We start from the raw sequence: 21,573 nt of genomic DNA, 5'->3' as shown, positions 1-21,573 counted from the left end.
GAAGACGTCACTTGTAATCACTGACATCCTTCTGTTTTCTCCTCACTATAGAGAAGATGTCACCTGTAATCACTGATATTGTGTATTCTCCTCACTATAGAGAAGATGTCCCCTGTAGTCACTGGTATGGTTGTGTATTCTCCTCACTATAGAGAAGACATCACCTGTAATCACTGATATAATTGTGTATTCTCCTCACTATAGAGAAGCCGTCACCTGTAATCACTGATATCATTGTGTATTCTCCTCACTATAGAGAAGTCACCTGTAGTCACTGATATCATTGTGTATTCTTCTCACTAGAGAAGCCGTCACCTGTAATCACTGATATCATTGTGTATTCTCCTCACTATAGAGAAGTCACCTGTAGTCACTGATATCATTGTGTATTCTCCTCACTAGAGAAGATGTCACCTGTAGTCACTGATATCATTGTGTATTCTCCACACTATAGAGAAGACATCACCTGTAGTCACTGATATCATTGTGTATTCTTCTCACTATAGAAAAGACGTCACCTGTAGTCACTGATATTATTGTATATTCTCCTCACTATAGAGAAGACGTCACCTGTAATCACTGATATCATTGTGTATTCTCCTCACTATAGAGAGGACGTCACCTGTAGTCACTGATATCATTGGTTATTCTCCTCACTATAGAGAAGATGTCACCTGTAGTCACTGATATTGTGTATTCTCCTCACTATAGAGAAGACGTCACTTGTAATCACTAATATCATTGTGTATTCTCCTCACTATAGAGAAGATGTCACCTGTAGTCACTGATATCATTGCGTATTATTCTCACTATAGAGAAGATGTCACCTGTAGTCACTGATATTGTGTATTCTCCTCACTATAGAGAAGACATCAGCTGTAATAACAGACTTTATTGTGTATTCTCCTCACTAGAGAAGATGTCACCTGTAGTAACTGATATGATTCTGCATTCTCTTCACTATAGAGAAGATGTCTCCTGTAGTCACTGATATCATTGTGTATTCTCCTCACTATAGAGAAGTCACTTGTAATCACTGATATCATTGTGTATTCTCCTCACTATAGAGAAGACATCACCTGTAGTCACTGATATCATTGTGTATTCTCCTCACTATTGAAAAGAGGTCACCTGTAGTCACTGATATTGTGTATTCTCCTCACTATAGAGAAGACGTCACCTGTAATCACAGACATTTTTGTGTATTCTCCTCACTAGAGAAGATGTCACCTGTAGTAACTGATATCATTCTGCATTCTCTTCACTATAGAGAAGATGTCTCCTGTAGTCACTGATATCATTGTGTATTCTCCTCACTATAGAGAAGACGTCCCCTGTAGTCACTGATATCATTGTGTATTCTCCTCACTATAGAGAAGATGTCACCTGTAGTCACTGATATCATTGTGTATTCTCCTCACTATATAGAAGACGTCACCTGTAGTCATTGATATCAATGTGTATTCTCCTCACTATAGAGATGTCACCTGTAGTCACTGATATCATTGTGTATCCTCCTCACTATAGAGAAGACGTCACCTGTAGTCACTGATATCATTGTGTATTCTCCTCACTATGTACCATCAGAGCTGGAGTCACTTGAAAGTTCTGCAGTAATAATGGGTGAAACAACAACTCCCAGCATACCCATACCACTGCTAAGGTCATACTGGGAGCTTTAGTTTTACATGGTAAAACATCTTTAGCACTTTCCCATTATGTGGTAATTGGTATATTTGAATATTATACTGGAAAAAATTCTCCGCAACGAGCTTAACCACTGGCGTCCTTCAAAACAGGCTATAAGATTACTTCGGGGAAGGTTGTATGGGTTGACACAATTTTCTACCGCACCAGGTGACACCAACCCTAGCAACGCCACTGCTTCCTAAGGCTTTGCGTGACTGTGCCATCACACAGAAGAAGAGAATGGTGGGAGCGGAGTGGAGGATCATGCTGCTGGTCTTAGCTGAAGTGAAGTCAGTAGCAGCAGAGAAGACTAGAGAGGCCATAGAAAAGTGTGAGTTTCACAAGATAAATGGGGGAACTGTATATATTGGTGCACTGTGTATATATTGAGCACTATATGTGGGCACTGTATATATGGGGGCAGCCAGCAGGGGCACTGTATGCATGGGGGCAGTGAATATATTGGGTAGTTTATGGAGGCTGGGGGCACTGTATATATGGGGCCAAGGGCATTATACATTAGACTGTATATATTGAGCACTATATGGGGCACAGTCACTATATGGGGGCACTGTATAGTGGGCACTGTTGTTGGGCGGGGGGCAAAATGTAGCTTTGCTTGTGTAGGCAAAAATCCTTACACGCACCGGCCCTGGGCATGGCCATGATGTCATGAGCCTCCGGTGCCCAACCTCACGCTCTAAACGAATGCCAGGTGCAGCACAGAGATCGCAGGGGTCCTTTGGATAGGGGATAAGATTTCTAGTGGCGTACCCCTTTTAATGTAAAGTTGATAGTTCTTTGAATGTACACTATCAGGGCATGCTATAAAGAAACAGGGAAGGCTTTTAAATGTTTTATTTAAATTATATAAAACAACATAATACCAGATTAAATGTACTATTTAAAATGGGACAGAATGCTTGGTACAAAATAAATGCACAAGAGCCATAAAGGAAGAAATAGTATTCTGCGTGTCCAGGAATTTTTGGCAGATTCATTGTGCTATTTATGTTATTTGTATAAATTTGGCTTCTAAACACATGCCCCCACTGACATTGATGAAATTACGGTAATGACATAGATTTTGTATTTGGAGAGTCCTAGCTGTTTTTGCATATAATACTTTTAAATATTTAAAAAGAAAAAGTAAATTAACTTTACACATTTCATATATTTTCCACATACCTTATAATATGTTGAGATGCCTGATTTTGGTGATATCAAAGTTGACGGTAAATTTGCCTTTTCCTTACTAAACAAATTTGTTCCTTGTAGGTCACTGCCATCCATACATTCTGATTTAATGCATTGTGAATGAGATGACTGCAACTGAAATCTGGTGAAGAACCCTTCAGCTAAGCAGACTTTTAATGCCTGGAGAAAGGAAGATTGACATTCAATTACTAGAACATAGGCTCATTCATTCATTCATTCATTCCTTAAATGTCCTTTATGGAAGAGAGGACAAGTTTAGCACTACTCCTTTGCATCCCAGCACACACTACATTTGGAGCTGCACTGCTTAGGGTGGACACCTGTGCTCCACTTAGCGGTGTTGCTCTTCCACATGTTGTTCAATACATAAATCTCATTCAATTAAGAGAAGATAGATGCAGGGTCCCTTCAGCAATCCAAGCAGTATTTGCAGAGTTACAGGTCTTTAGCTTCATTGTGCCACTATGCGCAAAGGAGGCAGGGAACCAGCTCTCAGTGCTCCCCTGGCTCCTCCATATTCCCTGCCTTGCCCGCCCCTGTCATGAATATGCAAATGACTGCAGAGCAAAGGGGTTAATTTTGGCAGCAATTTGATAATTCATTACAGAGGCAGGCCGGATGGGAAATATAGAGAAGGAAGCAGGGGACTGCGGCGAGCTGGCTCACCACCTCCATTGTGCACAGTTGCACAATGCAGCTAGAAGAAAGAAGACCTGTAACTCTTCAACTACTACTCAAATTGCTGTAAGTGAATCCTCTTTTTAAAGCTGTTCACCCACACTATATCGGACCCAATGCATTTAATTCCATAATCCAGGGCACTTCCCTTTGGAAAATTTTTATATATTCACTCCATCTGCCTTGTTCTTTGCATGTTTTTATAACTTAGTTCTACTTGTCCAATCTGAATGTATTGCTGACAAAAATGGAGATTCCAAGTTATGAAATGTGCACTAAAGAAGGTAAAGCACATTACTAAGTATCCAGGTTGGACTGGGGCCAAGAATAGCCCGAGGCATTTTAGACTTAGCAGCAGAACCGGGGTCTCAGCTCATGGAACTCCACTAATGTTATATTTGTATGTCTCATTGAGTTTGTTTAGAGTTAAGTTCATATTCCTAATGCTTTACTTACATGTTTTAGTTCGATTACACCATATATTGCTGACATAAAATTTTTCTTTTTTCTAGATTTTTATGTACCATATCTTAAACCTAGATCAGTAACTTAATGCTTCTATGTGCCATTACAAAGATGCTTCATTTATAGTACTGGTCTACTTATATGGTGTAGATGAACCTTTGTGCCTCCTCAGGTTACCGGGCCTGAGAGAGACTAATTCTCACCCCCCACCTGTATAGTTTTGCCCCTGCATATACCTGATACAAAGTTCTCTGGAAAAATGGGTTGGAATCGTCATTAAAGTCACCAGCAACTATGTGACAAATGCAGTGTACAACCAGCAGAATAAAGCTTCCAACAGACTGGAGATATTCACGAGATACAAAGAGTTTGTTCTCAGTACTCTGTAATAAAATGTATATATTTTATTTCACCTGCAGGTAATATTGCATCTACGTTGTTAAAAGACATGAGGAAAAATACAACATACCGTATATAGCTCACCTATATTTTATTAACTAAATATTTACAAAATAAAGGTATGTTCAGCTTCAAATTACACCCATATAGCAAATAACTTCCCCCTTCTAATGTCAATACTGTAACTATTACAGTATGGTTTGGACCCAAACTCTAAACTGAATCATCATATTCATCATATGCATTGAGCTGTTACTAAACTATGAGATGGGAATTACTCCAAACAAAGCAAAATGTCTTACCTGGTAAAAGAAAGAGTGAGAAAAGGCATTTCCTTTATAACTATTGCTTGGTAGACAAGATGTGATATGGAAATCTAGATCTCCAATCTGAGAAGCAAAGCACAACATAGTCAATGTATAAAACTACATTTAGCCTAATATTTCAATATTTTCCACCTAAATAATAAAACCTATTACATGTACTTATAAATTTGCTCTCTTCGCAGTATTAAAGTTAGTTCACACATTGTAAAGTCTACCACAGTATTTTATTTTACTTCCGCCTTTTCACCCGTAATCAGGAAAAAAATTGCCTGCTTTTGAACAGCTTTTTTTTTTGCTGACTGACTACTTATGCTGACCTAGTCATACCAGTCTGGTCCTTCTTCTTCCCCTTCTGTCAATTATATGTATATTACTTTATAGCCATATCCATTTGTTGTCTGTGCCTAAAGTACTCATAACAGAACAAAAAGGAAACAACTCAGAAATTGAGATGGAAAAGCTCTTACCAGTTTCCTAGCAGTTAAAGGGATACTCCGCCCCTGGCATCTTATCCCCTATCCAAAGGATAGGGGATAAGATGTTAGATCGCCGCGGTCCCGCTGCTGGGGACCCCAGGGATGGCCGCTGCAGCACCCCGCCATCATTACTACACAGAGCGAGTTCGCTCTGTGCGTAATGACGGGCGATACAGGGGCCGGAGCAGCGTGACATCATGGCCCCGCCCCTCATGACATCACGGCCCGTCCCCTTAATGCAAGTCTATGGCAGGGGGCGTGACGACTGCCACGCCCCCTTCCCATAGACTTGTATTGACGGGGGTGGGCCGTGACGTCACGAGGGGCGGAGCCGTGACGTAACGATGCTCCGGCCCCTGTATTGCCCGTCATTACGTGCAGAGCGATCTCGCTCTGCGCAGTAATGATAGCGTGGTGCTGCAGCAGCGATCCCCGGGGTCCCCAGCAGCGGGACCCCGGCGATCTGACATCTTATCCCCCCTCCTTATCCTTTGGATAGGGGATAAGATGTCTAGGGGTGGAGTACCCCTTTAAGAATGAAAATTCATTTTAAAGGAGGTCAAAGCCTAGGCAAAACCAACTATAATAATGTTCCAATTAAATATCTAACTAATAAGAAGGACAGTCACATTAAAAAGCAAACCTGAAGAAAAGAAATAGACTGTCCATAAAAATACCAACATAAAAAGAAACAAGGCGCCCTCATCTTAATGGGGTATGCCACTGTAAACATCCTTTGGATGTCTGATCAGGAGGGTCCCACCGCTGGGGACACCTGCGTTCTTTGGGCCAACAGCAGTGGTGTCCAGAACACGGAAGCTTGCAGCTTCCGCGATCGTCACGTCATTCCATTGTGGGACAAAATTGAAAAAATGTGTAATGTTTTGGGGGCTTTCAATTTCACGCGGTGCACTTTTTGGTAATAATGACACCTTTATTCTGTAGGTCCATATGATTAGAATACTTAACTTATATAGGTTTCTTTTTGTTTTACTTCTTTAAAAAAAAATATATAACTTTTTGCACGAAAATTAGCATGTTTAAAATTGTCCTCTTCTGACCCCTATAACTTATTTTTCCATATACAGGGATGTGTGAGGGATAATTTGATCACTTTTATAAAAATTTTTTAGGCTATACAAAGTGACCAAAAATACACAATTCTGGACTTTGGTATTTTTTTTTACATATACGCCATCGACCGTGCTGTTAAAGTAACATTACATACCAAATATGTTTATGTTTATTTTTGTTTGTTTTTTATGGGAAAAGGGGGGTGATTCAAACTTTTATTAGGGAAGGGCTTAGTTCACTTTCATTAACTTTTTTCTCTTTTTTTTAAAACTTTTTTTTACACGATTACATGCAATCCTTGAATTGTGTGCAGGGGCGGACTGACCGGCTGGACCATACGGATGTGGTCCGAGGGCCCGGCCGGGTAAAGGGCGCGCTGCAGCTGCTGTGGATCCAGGACACTTGTCCCGGATCCCCAATCAGACAAATGCTATTTTTAGCTGATGTCTTTCTCTATGTAAATATCCCTGCGCTGCTCCTGCTCTGCGTATCATTAGCAGAGACAGGCAGCAAAGCAGGGATGAAGAGTACCTGACTGATATCTTCGCCCCCAGCACAGGAAGAGGACGGGGCCGGCTTCCCACGAACTCAGCAGAGCGGCCGCTACATGTGAGGGTGTGTAATGTCACTGTGTCCTGCCTCTCTCCCCTCTGACTAGCAGTATAACCTGGGGCTGGGGAGTGTGTATAGTAGCAGCCCAGTGGGGTCACTTTCCCTCCTCCAGTGTCCACAGGTCACCAACAGGTCACATTACCAGAACAAATTTTTCGAAAACGCGGTAAAACCACACCTTTTTTGCAGCAATTTTTCAAAAAATTGTTCTGGTAATGTGACCTGTTGGTGACCTGTGGACACTGGAGGAGGGAAAGTGACCCCACTGGGGTGACAACATGTGAACACACTGCTTGTTTAATTATCGTTAACCCCTTAAGGACTCAAAACAGTCTTCGTTTTTGTACTTTTGTTTTTTCCTTATCTATTAAAAATCATAACGCGTTCAATTTTGCACCTACAGACCCATAAAAGGGCTTGTTTTTGTGTCACCAATTGTACTTTGTAATGACATTACTTACTTTTATAACACAATCTGCGATGAAACAAAAAAAATTATTATTTCTGGGGTGAAATGGAAAAGAAATTGCCATTTTGCAACTTTTTAGGGCTTCCGTTTCTACGCAATGCACTTTTCGGTAAAAATGACACATTATCTTTAGGCAGGTGAGGACCCTCCCGTCATCCAGCTATTATCGAGACATCGCAATTCTGTCACAATAGTCCCGATCAGCTCCGCTGAGCTGCCAGCATAGTTTTACTTTCAGTTGATCGCGGCATCTAAAGGGATAATGCCGGGCCGATCGGTGGTGCCCGGCATTAGCCATGGGTCCTGGCTGCCCGTAGCAACCCGGACCCACAGGGTTTAACCTGTTCTCTGCTCATGAGCGGGACTCAGGATGTACAGGTATGCCCTGAGTCCTTAAGGACTCGGGAATGGAGGCGTACATGTATCCCCTGCGTCCTTAAGTGGTTAAGACTACATTCACATGTGCATATTTTGTGAAGCTGATTTGGCACACCATTAGCTTCAATGGGTTGCAAAATCAGCTGCAGAAAATATACTGCAGATCCTGTACGTGTCAACTTACCCTAAGGGCTCATTCACACGGACGAATCTGCAGCATATTTTATGCTGCAGATTCACCGGCAATGGACCTTACAGTGCTGCCTCCATCTGTGTCTGCTCATAGCGGCAATCCACCGCTACGAGCAGACACGCTTTAATGTGCAAGTCGCCACGCGCATGCGCAGCATACTCGCAAAAATCGTGGCTGCTCCCCTGTGCAAGTATACACATCGAAGCGTGTCTGCTCCTATCGGTGGATTGCGAATATGAGCAGGCACAGGTGGAGGCAGCACTGTAGGGCCCATTGTTGGCGGATCTGCAGTGTAAAATATGCTGCAGATCTGTCCATGTAAAAGAGCCCTAAGGACGCAAGGCGTACATGTACGCACAGTACCTGCTCCCACTGTGTTGTATAAATCATTACTTGGAACCCTCGGCTAATACCAGACATCACCAATCAGGCTGGTGCCCAACATTAACCATTTAGACGCCGCTTTCAAAGTTTCATGGCAGTGTTTAAAAGTGTTAAAACACTGTGGTAGCACAGTGTGGGAGGTGTTACCCCGTGCTCCTGCTGTCAGGCTGCCTCCTTCAGTGTCCCCAAGGCCTCCGCACTTGTTTCCCCATTGCAAATATGTTTTACCATGTACCACGAGGTACCAGTGACCAGGTGATCCCAAGAGTGACCTATGGGCTCCCTGCTAGTCTCCCCCATATAAGCCCTTGGTGGAGCTAGCTTCGCTGTCTTTGAGCTCTGTTCTTCTGCTAGGGCTGAGGTCCAGTGCATTCGTGCCTTGTGTGTGTGTGTCCAGAGTGTTGGAGACCTCAAAGTCCTGGAGCCACCATCAAGTCAAGTAAGCTAAAGTCACAATTTTATGAGTCAAGTCAAGTGAGTCCCTGTCATCTGTCAAGTCAGCGTGGTCTGCATTCAATTGTCCAGTCGTACTACAAGTCCCAGCAAGCCCTTAAGGTCTCTGCATCACTAGTCACCTCCTTGGGCCCTGGCTGAACTGTATAGTCTTTACCAACTGTCTACCCTCAGTAAAGCTACCATTGTCCATAACTTGGCATCGGAGTCTTTATTGCCCCCATGCATAGCCCAGGATCCAGCGGTATACCTTGGGGGTGGTTATAGGCTAAACCACGCCCTGGCGTCACGAGTACAAGGGGTTAATGCCATTTTACCCTAGGGTAACAACATCTGCCCTGCACCACACACCCAGCTACCACAACTTTTGGCGTCTCAAACAGGATACGGGTGTGCGCCTTATGCCACAAGTCCTCCCCCCTAGTCTGAACTGTGTCCAATATTGTGTGCAAAAACCGCATGCCGATGGGATTTAAGTCTGTGCTGAAAAGTGTATGTGACCTTGCAAGTGAAAAGTGTTTTACTTGTGGCGCTTGTGAAACAGAGGGAGGCGGGGTGAAGAAAAGACTGTTATTTGCCATCGTGGATTGTAGAGAGTCGGTACCTGAAAGGGTTAATTGGGTCCGGTGTTTCCTGGGTGCACCCGTGGAGAAACCAAAGAGCCACCCTGTGTTGCACAGCGGAAGGCTTTGCCAACCGGACCAAAACAGGAAGTTCCCTGGGCGCAGCCATATTGGAGGTTCCGGCGGCTGGGTTCTATCATGCACCCGCTGCAGTGCAGGCTCTGCGAACCCCAGCGATTACCAGTATTAAGTCTCCGATGCCGGTAACTATCAGCATTAACCCACTAGTGTCCGCAAGTCTGGTCGCAAGACAAATTGCCACCGGGTACCTGCAAAATAGAGGGGAGCATTCATTATAATATTCCCACTAGCCGAGTCTAAGCCGCTGCCGCACTTCAGCAATTATCTTAAAGGGGAAAGCACCTTATTCCACTTAAAGCGACAGCGCACGCAAAATTCAACAAGATTTCAGAACCCAGCTCTTCAGATCAACCAGGTGACAGTGCCCCTCCATCTCCAGCAGCGGGATCATCACTTGCCCCAGCGGACGGAATGTTGCCAGTCCTGCCTGCAGTCCACATCAACAACCCTGGTGTTCCAGCGTCTTCACCGGTATTCATGGGGAACCCTGTCCTCCCTACCTACATTGGAGACCCCCTTCACCCTGAGGGTTTTCAAAGAAAGGATCCAGAGTTTGTTAGTCTTTTACTCTTTCCCTCCAAATCAACAGGTGAAATTGCTCACAGGAGAACTACAGGGACAAGCCTTAAAGGAAGTCCACACCTAGCCACCCTCCGAGAAGGCAGCAACTGTAGAACAGATCTTTGAAGGACTGTACAAGGTATTTGAGTCCCATTCTCCTTCATAGGTACGTCTATGGCTGTATGAAAGGCGACAGAAGCCAGGTCAGACCTTGAGAGCATATGTCGTAGCCCTACAGAATGGACTAGAGACTGTTAAAAAATTAGATGGTATAACTCCCGAGCAGGGCAACAAGGTGTTAATGGACAGATTTATAGATGGGGCTCATAATAAGTGGGACAAAGCCCAGCTGTGAATGTTAGCGGTCCAAAACCCCAACTTATCATTCCCCACTTTCAAGAGACTGGTTATCCAATTGATTGAATCCAGGACTGAGTTAGAGCAAGCTTGTCCACTTGTCCAAAAGCCAATAGGGGCGGTAGCCAGACCTATACCACCACCATCACCAGCTCCCGCCCCATTGTCACCTGCTTTGCCACTCACCGCAACTTTCTATTTACAGAGTCTAAGGCAGCACATTGTACAACTGACTAAGGCTGTGAAGGAGCTTGCCACCCGGTCTGCCCCACCTGATCGTGAACCGCCCCTACCCAGAAAACCTGCCCCTGCTCCCCGCAATTTCAACCCCCGTAACCCTCTGCCTAATAGACTCTCAGGTAAACAGTCATCAGGTCCAGTCCCTGAACGACCACAGTCAGGACTCTCACTTTATGTCGCCTCCTGCCCCTATGTTAAAGTTATTGTAGAAGATGTACCATTGGAGGCGTTGATAGATACAGGGTCACAAGTGTCTACTATATTTAAAAATGTTTTCTATCAGCATTGGGATGCTAGGTTATTGTGTGAACCAGAGGATGTTAACTTCATAGTAGTTGCGGGTAATGGGCAACCAGTCCCCAGCCATGGATACTGGGAGCCAACCATTCAGTTGGGAGAGCATGTACTTAGCGGGCAGGGAGTGATTGTAACTAATGTGACAGATAAGGGGTCTGCTGAATTTATACTGGGGATGAACATTATGAAGAATTGATTTGCTGAAATATTAGATGCCTTGCATGCCGCTCTTCCCCATATGTCGCCTTCAGGCCAGCGGGCTGCGCAGCACCACTTGAAAGTTCTACAAGTGGAGCGGAAGTTTGCCAAAAAGCAAGGTAAAGTCTGCAGAGTTCGAGTACAAGACATCCGGTCGGTGACCTTGCATCCCAACAAAAAGACTATCATCTGGTGTCGTGCACTTCCCGGAGTCAAGAATAGAGACTATCAAGTCCTGCTGGATCCTCTGCAACTTGAAGACCACCGTCTTGTCCGAGCTGCGAGAAGCCTTGTCACCGTTACCAACGGGAAAGTTCCAGTCCGGTTAGTCAACCTGTCTGGTGCTGCTACTGTGTTACCCAAATAAAACCCAGTAGCCCAGTTGTATCTCATGGAGTCAAAGGACATCTTAACAGAACGTCTGGTGGCCCAACAGCGTGCAGCCCAAGTGGTTGAAGGATCCAGTACGAGTCCTCCTGAGCCCTGGTGGGCACAACTCCAAGTTGGAGACGACACTACCCCAAGCGCCCAAGTCAAGGGAGTCATCAATGTTGCCAAAAGGTACCATTAAGCTTTTAGCAAACACCCCTCAGATTTCGGGCATAAATCCATGATCAAACACCGAATCCTCACAGGTGACAGCTCACCTATCAAGGAAAAACACAGCCCGGTCACGCCAGGCATGTATCAGACTGTCAAGAAGATGCTGGCTGACATGAAAGAGGCAGACGTCATCCAAGAAAGTCAGAGTCCCTGGGCGCCGCCACTTGTCCTGGACAAGAAAAAAGACGGAACCATCCGCTTCTGTGTTGACTACAGGAAACAGAACAATGTCACACATAAGGACGCTTATCCTCTGCCAAGGATAGAGGAATCACAGCCCTTGGGTCTGCTGCTTACATCTCCACCCTGGACTTAACAAGCGGATATTGGCAAGTGCCCATGGCCGTGGAAGACCAGGAGAAGATCGCCTTCGTGACACCAATGGGACTGTTCGAGTTTAGTATGCCATTTGGGCTATGTAATGCCCCTGCTATGTTTCAGCGTTTGATGGAAAGGTGCCTGGTCCATCAAAAGTGTCCTATTGTACCTAAACAATGTCATTGTGTATTCCAAGTCCTACCAGGAAAACCTCAGTCATCTGTCAGACATCTTCCAAGTCCTGATCGAGCATGGGCTGATGATGAAGCCGTCAAAGTGTCATTTGCCCAAACCTCGGGTACACTACCTGGGTCATGTTGTCAGCGTTGTGGGAGTCCATCCCAATCCTGAAAAGGTGGAAATTGTCATGAACTGGCCTACCCTGCGCATGGTGCAAGATGTAAGTAGCTTCCTACTGACAGTAGCTTCGTTCCCCACTACGCCCATATTGCAGAACCCCTTAAAGCTCTCTTATGGGGTATGGCAAAGGAGAACCACAATAGTAAGATAAAGTCACAGCTTTATGAGTCAAGTCAGTACCTGTCATTTGCCAAATCAGCGTGGTCTGCATTCAATTGTCCACTCCTACTACAAGTTCCAGAAAGCCCTTAAAGGGGTACTCCGGCCCCAAGACATGTTATGCCTCCCAACCACGGGGACAGAGTATCGTAATGTCACGACTAAGGGTAACAACATCTGCCCTGCACCACACACCCCACCAGCACAACGCATGTGCTAGTCAGTTAGGGAAGCTGATCGGGACCACAGCGGCACAATCGCAGAGTCCCAATCAGCTGAGTGGAAGACTGAAGGGGCCCTACCTGGTTCAGTGCCATCCGAATGGTTAGCCAAGAATATAGGCAGCCTGTATAAATAGAACGCTAATAACACTGATTAATGCTATGCTATAGTGCAGCATTGTTCAGTGTTTGCAAACAAAGGGTGACATGTGACAAGGGACTACAAATGGGGAGAAAACTTTAATATAGGACTCAGGGCTTTTTCATTCTTGTACTTTGGTTTTTCACTCCTCATCCTCTTAAAAACATAACGCTTTCAATTTTCTACCTACAGAACTATATGAGGGCTTTTTTTTTGCGCCACCAATTTTGCTTTGGAATTACATCAGTTATTTGTCCAGAATTGCTGAGTTTTGGTCACTTCATATACCTTCATACATAAAAATTAATTAAAAATAAATAAATCAAAAACTCCAATCTGAACAAGAATGGTACTGATAAAAACTACAGATCATGAGCCCTCATACATCCCCATACACAAGGAAAAATAAGAGTTATATGGGCAAGAGGATGATTTTGTAAAATAATACAAAACCTATATAATGTGGGTATCATTGTAATAATATCATATTATTATCATAAAGACCCAAATTAATCAACCTGTGTGAGAGAAAAAAATAGAGTGGTTTTTCCACAGCAACCAATCACAGCTCAGTTAATGAGCTCTGGTAAAGTGAAAGCTGAGCTGTGATTGGTTGCTGTGGGAAAATCACTCCACTTTTTCTTACACAGTTTCATAAATCTGTGTCATTTGTCATTTTTGTGCAGTAACAAACCCGTCCAAAATTTGCAAACTGCGCTGGTTTTTAAAAGAAAATTTGACCCACAAATATTGTAATTTCCTTTTGCTATTGATTTTAAAGTAAATAGAGTGATGTAATGACAAACTCCTAGCTAGCTACCTGGATACTTATATACTGGCTACCTAATTACACACCTACCTACATACCTGGCTGGCTACCTATCTATTTGGCTAGTTAGCTACCTACCTGGCTACCTACCTTCCTGCCCTTTTACTGTGCAGGAGGGCATTATTACAGTTCGGGGCATATAGATGGGGAGATTGTGTAGAGGAGGGGAGGGCACTGTAAAAATGCAGAGTGTAACATATTTTTCTTACATACAGTATGTTTTGATTTGAAGAAGTCGACATGGAGGCCTGATGCGGACAGAGATGAAAAAGAAAAAGGATTACACTGATCAGAAAAAAATGTTGATTGTGAGTCCTCAAATGTAACTGTAATCATTTATATGGTATACACAGCCTGTGTACAGCTGGTGTCTATCTCTATATGGCCCTGTATATAATAACTTAAATGGTATACAGATCCCGTGTACAGCTGGTATCTATCGCTATATGGGAACTGTATGGGGAATACTGGTGTGTGTATAGTGGTTTCATTCAGTACAGTATGTTGGTATTATCCAGTTATTGTGTGGGGGTATATATTTCCTCCTTGTAAACAGGTATTATTGGTCATGTAAAATTATCTTACCTATGTCATATATATTTAATTTTATTTTGTATGTAGAAGTGGTGCATGAGAAGGGATTTGGGTAGAATAGGGGTGGGGCAGATGTGTGGCCAGGGGCCAACTGGGGGCACTTGCTTTATTTGGTCCGGGGGCCCTGAGTGTTGTCAGCCAGCCCCTGATTGTATACACTGCTCAATGCTATGCCATAGCATAGCATTGATCAGTGTTATCGGTGTTCTGCTGCTCCAGCCTGCCATGGCTGACTGGAACTTCAGATCAGCGATCAGATGGAGAGGAGGCAGGTAAGGGCCCTCCCGCTGTCCTCTCGGCTGATCGGGACACCCCTATCGGTCATGTCCAGCATTAGATAGCCGCCAGGACCGACCCATTATGACGCACGATCAGCTCCTCAGCCCCTGTCATAGAAGGGGAGTGGGACAAGGGCAGTACGCCCTTGGTCCCCAAGAGGTTAAAGGAGTAGGCAAGTCAATTAAAATGTATCCGGTGTCCAAAGGGATAAGCATCAGATCAAACTCCCCGTGATCTCCTGCCCGGTGCCCGAGCTCTCCCCATGCACTGAGCTGTGTTAACCACTACACAAAGCTGTGCTCAACACGCCCCCTCCAAGCATCTCTATAGGAAAGACAGAGATACATAAGTACAGCGCATTGGGTCTCCCATAAAAATGCGCGGAGGGCGCATGCCAACCCCTGCTCCATACACGTGAGAGCTGGAGCGCCGTGCAGGAGATCATGGGATCCCAGTGATCGGACCCCCTCAAGATCAGACACATATCCCCTATTCTTTGGTTAGGGAATACATTTCTCTAAACTGGAAAACTGGATAACTCCTCTGTTGGAGATGCTTTATTTTATACTTTTGTAGTTTAAAGTAAGGTCTTGAAAACCAATTCTAATACACAAGAAAAGTATTTGGCAAATCTACAGCAAATGACTGCAGCTGTTTGGAAAATTCACTGTTTGGTATCCACTATAATCAAAAGCTGATTTTTCCAGATGCTACTACTAACACATGTACTTTCTCACTAAAATATAGAAATGCATACACTTACATGAATATGTGACTTCAAGAGCTCTAAGATGTTCTTTCCATATTCATATATGACAAGCTCTCTTGCAGAAAGATCTGTAGGTTCTATCGGTGATAGGTCACCTTTGCAGTTGGATAGTAGATCCTGAACATCTCGGAATGAGTTTTCTACACCTTTAAGAAAAAAATAAGTTAACGCATGTCATAGAAGCAAAATTATTTATCATAGCTCCAATGGTGTATAAAATGTTAGAAAGCAGCTAGTTCCTGTGGCTGCAACTAAAGTTCTATGAGTGTCACAGGGTAAGAGCAGCCTAGGCCAAACATAAACTATATAGTTCCTTAGTCCAGTAAATTTAAAGAGTACCTATCAGGATCTAAACTTTCCCCAATCCCCCCCATCTGTCCCTGAGTCTCACTGACACTATCCCTGAGTTTCTTTTCATTCAAAACCTCCTCTTTGTACCTGATTTATTGTCTTCTTGGCTGCTTGTTCAGCCGTCCTAGTGTGAAGGAGAAAGGGGGCGTAGCCATGATCACAGCATGGCTGGCAGCTCTGAATTTACTCCTCTCATTTTACAACTGCATGTGCAGAGAGAAGAGAGATTGGTGATCAGATAGTAAAATTAATGAGGGCTTGCAGTAAGGCAGAGTCAGGAGTATGCTCTGCTGTGTTATGAGCACAGTGTTGGCTCCTGCCTGTCTGACTGACAGGCAGGAAGCAGCACTGAGCTTGTCTGTGTCCCAGCTGCAGTCTGAGATTTCAGACTCCAGCATGAAATCTATAAAAAAAGCTTGCAGCCAGGACTGGTAGGGAGACCCCATAGTGATAATTTTTTCAAAGTGGAAAATTAAATAGAAAGAAGCATATTTTTTAATAACATGCAATTGGAAAGTTATTCTGCATACATTAATCTATAATATACCAAAACATTTTTTTTAACTTTTTTTAATGAAAGGTACCCTTTAAGCTTTGTTCATACCATTACTAGGGATTATGTTTTGCTGGAGCATTTGAAGTAGTTAGCTGAATGTAAACCCAAGTAGTACAGAACTGTAAGCCCCTTTAAATATATATATATATATATATATATATATATATATATATACAATATACCAGGGAACATCGCCTGAAAAGGTGATGTAATGAGCTGATTTGCATATTCCTATATATATTTATATATAAATATATATATATATATATATATATATATATATATAAACACACAGTAGGGAAAAAAAGTATTTAGACATCTTGAATATGGGAATGAATATGTGATTTATTTCACATGAACATTTTCCTTACAAGCAGAGATGCTTGTTCATTTCCAATTTTCCATTATTATTATTATTATTTATTTATTTTTTTACAAAGAAATGCTGCCTGCAAGTCGACAAATGCCTACTTATATGACAGTACACATATTTTTTTTCCAAATTTTTGCTGTAATTTGTTTGCATCAGTAATGAAAAGGGAATGTTAATACAATAAAATAAAATTGAGCAGACATTACTCTTCTTAATACCCAGGTTATTGTTGCTATGAAGCAGTTTTGCACTTTGGGCACTTGCTCGTAGCTGGCTGTCCACTTCCTTCAGCAGAGTTAGCATTGGCGAGTGCTCTACAAGTTTGCATGTATCCCCATCTGTTTCAATAGGAAAGACAACATAATACAGTAGTTAATAAGTTACATATGCATATTCCAATGTTAAGCCTTATTAATAATATTACTATTATTGACCATCACCTTCAATATTATTGGGATTTTAATGTCTCAATAGTTAATTATTTTACATTTAACATTGACAAATACTACCTCTGGCAAACAATTATGGAATCATAACTTCATACTTTATAACTTCATACCAAATATACAAATCACAGATATGACACAAAACAATGTTTGTTCAATAGCCGCGTGTTTATTTTGGGCAACATATCTCAAATCAATTAAAGTTAATTATTTTAATCAATTGCAGATATTTTACCAGATCATATAAAGGATTAGCGCAAATAAATAACAAGTAGAAAATTGCTGCTCTTCAAGATTTCATGACAGTCTGGTTTCTTTAAGACATGACCAATAATCAATTTCCTCCATAAATTTATGATGGGATTATAATTGGGACAGTTTGCTGGCCATTTCATTGGTTTGATAGGACATTTCTGAAGAAAGATGTCAACACTTTCCATTTTTACAATTAATTTCTGAATTCAACCGTTGGGGTCATATTTTAATTACATTAGTAAAGTAACTTTTCACATTCCTTTATTTGGTATACTGTACCTGGAGGAAACATGGAGGGATACAAGCAGGGGCCTAGAAGTGTTATTCTTGCAGCTGCAATTTGTTCTGTTTGGTGGAATATATTTATATCTAGAAAATATAAATGTAAAAAAAAAACACCATGAGAAAATTCACTTCCAAGTGTGTTGTGTTCGGATTCAGTGTAGTGATCTTTAGATATATGGTTTTCAAGACTTATAACATTAAGGCATGCCTAAATCTCTATGAATTTTTCAAGCTTTTCATAAAAGGCTATCAGAAAACAAATGTTTGCCAGCAGTGGGTCAGTGATACAGTGCATGCAGTCTGAATTTTAAGTCATTATATATTAGAATGTTAGTGCGTCAGCCCTCCACTCACTGTCTAAAGGGCTGTTAGAAATAATCGGATACAAATCTCTTCTCGAGTTCATAGCAGATCAATCTTCATTAGAATACCCCATATCTTGAAAGTAATGTCGCAACCATATAAAATGCACAGATATTAAAGGGGTACTCCGCCCCTGGCATCTTATCCCCTATCCAAAGGATAGGGGATAAGATGTTAGATCGCCGCGGTCCCACTGCTGGGGACCCCGGGGATCGCCGCTGCGGGACCCCGCCATCATTACTGCACAGAGCGAGTTCACTCTGTGCGTAATGACGGGCGATACAGGGGCCGGAGCAGCGTGACGTCATGGCTCCGCCCCTCATGACATCACGGCCCGTCCCCTTAATGCAAGTCTATGGCAGGGGGCGTGACGACCGCCACGCCCCCTCCCATAGACTTGTATTGACGGGGCGGGCCGTGACGTCACGAGGGGCAGAGCCGTGACATAACGATGCTCCGGCCCCTGTATTGCCCATCATTACGTGCAGAGCGATCTCGCTCTGCGCAGTAATGATAGCGGGGTGCTGCAGCAGCGATCCCTGGGGTCCCCAGCAGCGGGACCCCGGCGATCTGACATCTTATCCCCTATCCTTTGGATAGGGGATAAGATGTACCCCTTTAAGTGGTTGGATTTGTCTTAAGTTTACTTAAAATGGCCTCCAGATCTTCTGACAAATACGTGCATTTCCTATAAAATAATAATGAAATACACATCTTAAAAAACTGCGTGTGCATATTATTTTTCCTTGAAATTAATTAATACAATTACAACTGGTTATTATCATTTCACTTTCTATGTGTGTCCCTACATAGTCTGTTACTGTTACCAAATAGTTAATGTGTTCATGCATTTTCAGTGGGAATAAAAGAGGAATCTTGCAATACTTATTTTAAAGGAGGGCAAGTATATTATTTTATAGGAAGGCAAGTAAGTATAGGCCTGTCAGTAGAGGTCACATGTCCTCTTTAAATCAGGCAAATGTGATTTAGAGAGTTAAAAGCATTGAAGTTAATTTGGCAAATGTACTGTAACTATATAAGCAAATACATACAGTCATTCAGTAAAGACAGAATTTTCTGGTCATTGTTTTGTGGGTTGATCTTCCCAGCTGGTGCATCTGTATCTATGTTGGGATGGTCATGGGTATCCTTTGGGAGCTTCTCATTTATCTTCAGTTCTTCTCCTAATTTCAGTTTCTCAAGGTCGTGCTGAAGAGTCTTCTGGAGGAATGCTATGGTTTCATCATGTTCTCTAATAAGTTTCTGTATTGTGTATGGACAAATGACAGGTGAAATATCTATCTATCCAATTATCTATCTATTTATCTATCTAATTATCTATCTATCTATATCTCTATCTATATCTCTATAGGTAAACAATGCAATACCTGTTTCATCAAGCCACTGAGTTCCCCACGTTCTAGCTGGTCCTGAAGTTTAAGATGTTCTTCAGAAATTTGCTTTCTGTGAGCTTGTTCTATCTCTGCTTGCTTTTCTTGTAAATGTTTTAGAATTTTTTTTTCCTCTACAGCAGACTTAAAAAAAAAAAAAAAGACATAATTCAAGAATAGAAGATCTTGCAGTAATCACTTTTCATTTATAAACCTTTGAATAGAACAGAAGCCGAAGGTGTATTAGATAATAAAGGTTTTCAATTCATATGGGTGGGAGCAAATGGAAACTTGTTCCTTCCTATCTGCGCTTCCAGGCAACCTCCTTTAGTACTTGGATTTCAAAGTCATCTTCTGAGTAAGGCTAGGTTCACATCATGATTGTACCTCTGAGGCAGGGATACATCGGTAAAATGTCAAAATGACATGCCGATGAATCTGTGCTTAGACAGGCATTGGCCTTATTCATTTCAATGGCCAAAGCATAGTCAGCTAGTGACTACGTTCGGGTAATTTCAAGTTTTGACTCGCACTGGGAAACAGGGTTTGCATATCGACATATCCGTGCCATTGAGGGCCCAAACATGAGGGGGACAAGGCCTAACTGCAATCCTGTCCTCCATTCCTCCAAAAGAAACTATCATGATTTGCAGTGACCCCTTATGACTTCTTTTTCGGAGCATTCTGAATTCATTGCTTTTTGTTAGTGGCATATTCTTATTTATGTGGAAAGATGTGCTGTTGACAATTAATTTATTGGTCCCATAAAAGATGCAAACAGGTAAAGAATTGGCTTTTAAATAACCTGATCGCTGGGCCTTTTACACAGGGCAATAATCCAGATTGAACGTTTAAAAAAGGCCCTTAAAGGGGTACTCGGGCCCTAGACATCTTATGCCCTATCCAAAGGCCCCCTGCGATCTTCTGGCCAGCACTGCGGTGTTCTGAACATGAAAGCCTTGGGCTTCCGTGTTTATGACACCACGTCATGCCACCTCCATTCATGTCTGTACTATGGGAGGGGGCATGGCTTCTTGGTTCAGAATGCTGCGTTGCTGGCACAGAGATTGGAGGGGGTCCCAGCAGTCAGATCCCCTGTGATCTGACATCTTATCCCCTATCCTTTGGATAGGGGATAAAGTGCCTGGGGGCAGAATACCCCTTTAAGCCTGTAGTTTAAAGGGGTACTCTGGTGGATTTTTTTTTCAAGCCAACTGGTGCCAGAAAGTTTAACAGATCTGTAAATTACTTCTATAAAAAAAAATTATTAGCTGCTGTATGTTCCAGAGGAAGTTGAGTAATTCTTTTCAGTCTGACCACAGTGCTCTCTGCTGACACCTCTGTCCATGGCAGGAACTGTCTGGAGCAGAAGAGGTTTGCTATGGGGATTTGCTCCTACTCTAGACAGTTCTTGACATGGACAGAGGTGGCAGCAGGGAACACTATGGTCAGACTGAGAAGAACTACTCAACTTCCTCTGAAGCATACAGCAGCTAATAAGGATAGAATGAATAAGATTTTTGAATATAGTAATTTACAAATCTGTTTAACTTTCTGGCACCAGTTGATTTGAAATTTTTTTCCATCGGAGTACCCCTTTAATGCTAGTCTAATGATAAAGGGAATGTCAAGTAGAATTAGAATTCTCTCAGCCAACTGGAGAAATTCCATTAGGATAGGTTTCCTATGGGGATTTGCTCCTACTCTGGACAGTTCCTAAAATGGACACGGTTGCCAGCAGAGAGCACTGTGGTAAGACAGAAAGGAAATTCAAAAATAACTTTCTGTGGAACATACAGCAGATGATTAGTACTGGAAGGATTAGGATTTTTTTTATATAAGTAATTTACAAATCTGTTTAACTTTCTGGCACCAGTTGATTTTAATTTTTTTAAGCTGAGAAGTCCTTAAATGCTAGTCTAATGATAAAGAGAATGTCAAGTAGAATTAGAATTCTCTCTCTTCCCAACTGGAGCTATTCCATTAACAGTATTGTATTATAAAATCACTACTACGTACAACCATATGGTAACCACCACTGGATTACTGAAGTGAGTAGTAAAGGGATGAGCGAGCTCTAATACATGATGCACTGTATTTACTTAACA

At 42.5% G+C, this 21,573-nt stretch overlaps 1 protein-coding gene across 1 annotated transcript in view; it reads right to left on the bottom strand.

Annotated features, from left to right (window-relative positions):
- Positions 1-21,573, bottom strand: part of LOC130293215 (uncharacterized) — a 172,029-nt gene that overhangs the window by 7,664 nt on the left and 142,792 nt on the right. Inside the window, exons 35-43 of the mRNA XM_056541717.1 lie at positions 19,463-19,609; positions 19,127-19,337; positions 17,706-17,795; positions 16,944-17,063; positions 15,440-15,591; positions 14,013-14,051; positions 4,752-4,838; positions 4,287-4,433; positions 2,878-3,066 (exon numbers count right to left, since the gene is read on the bottom strand). Of these exons, the coding sequence (XP_056397692.1) occupies positions 2,878-3,066; positions 4,287-4,433; positions 4,752-4,838; positions 14,013-14,051; positions 15,440-15,591; positions 16,944-17,063; positions 17,706-17,795; positions 19,127-19,337; positions 19,463-19,609 (1,182 nt within the window). The remainder of the gene's footprint in view (positions 1-2,877; positions 3,067-4,286; positions 4,434-4,751; positions 4,839-14,012; positions 14,052-15,439; positions 15,592-16,943; positions 17,064-17,705; positions 17,796-19,126; positions 19,338-19,462; positions 19,610-21,573) is intronic.

This window comes from Hyla sarda, chromosome 10, assembly GCF_029499605.1.
Source record: "Hyla sarda isolate aHylSar1 chromosome 10, aHylSar1.hap1, whole genome shotgun sequence".
NCBI classification, from domain to species: Eukaryota; Metazoa; Chordata; class Amphibia; order Anura; family Hylidae; genus Hyla; species Hyla sarda.
The sequence above is the reverse complement of the archived record's forward strand: the minus strand, read 5'-3'. Positions and strand labels throughout refer to the sequence as shown.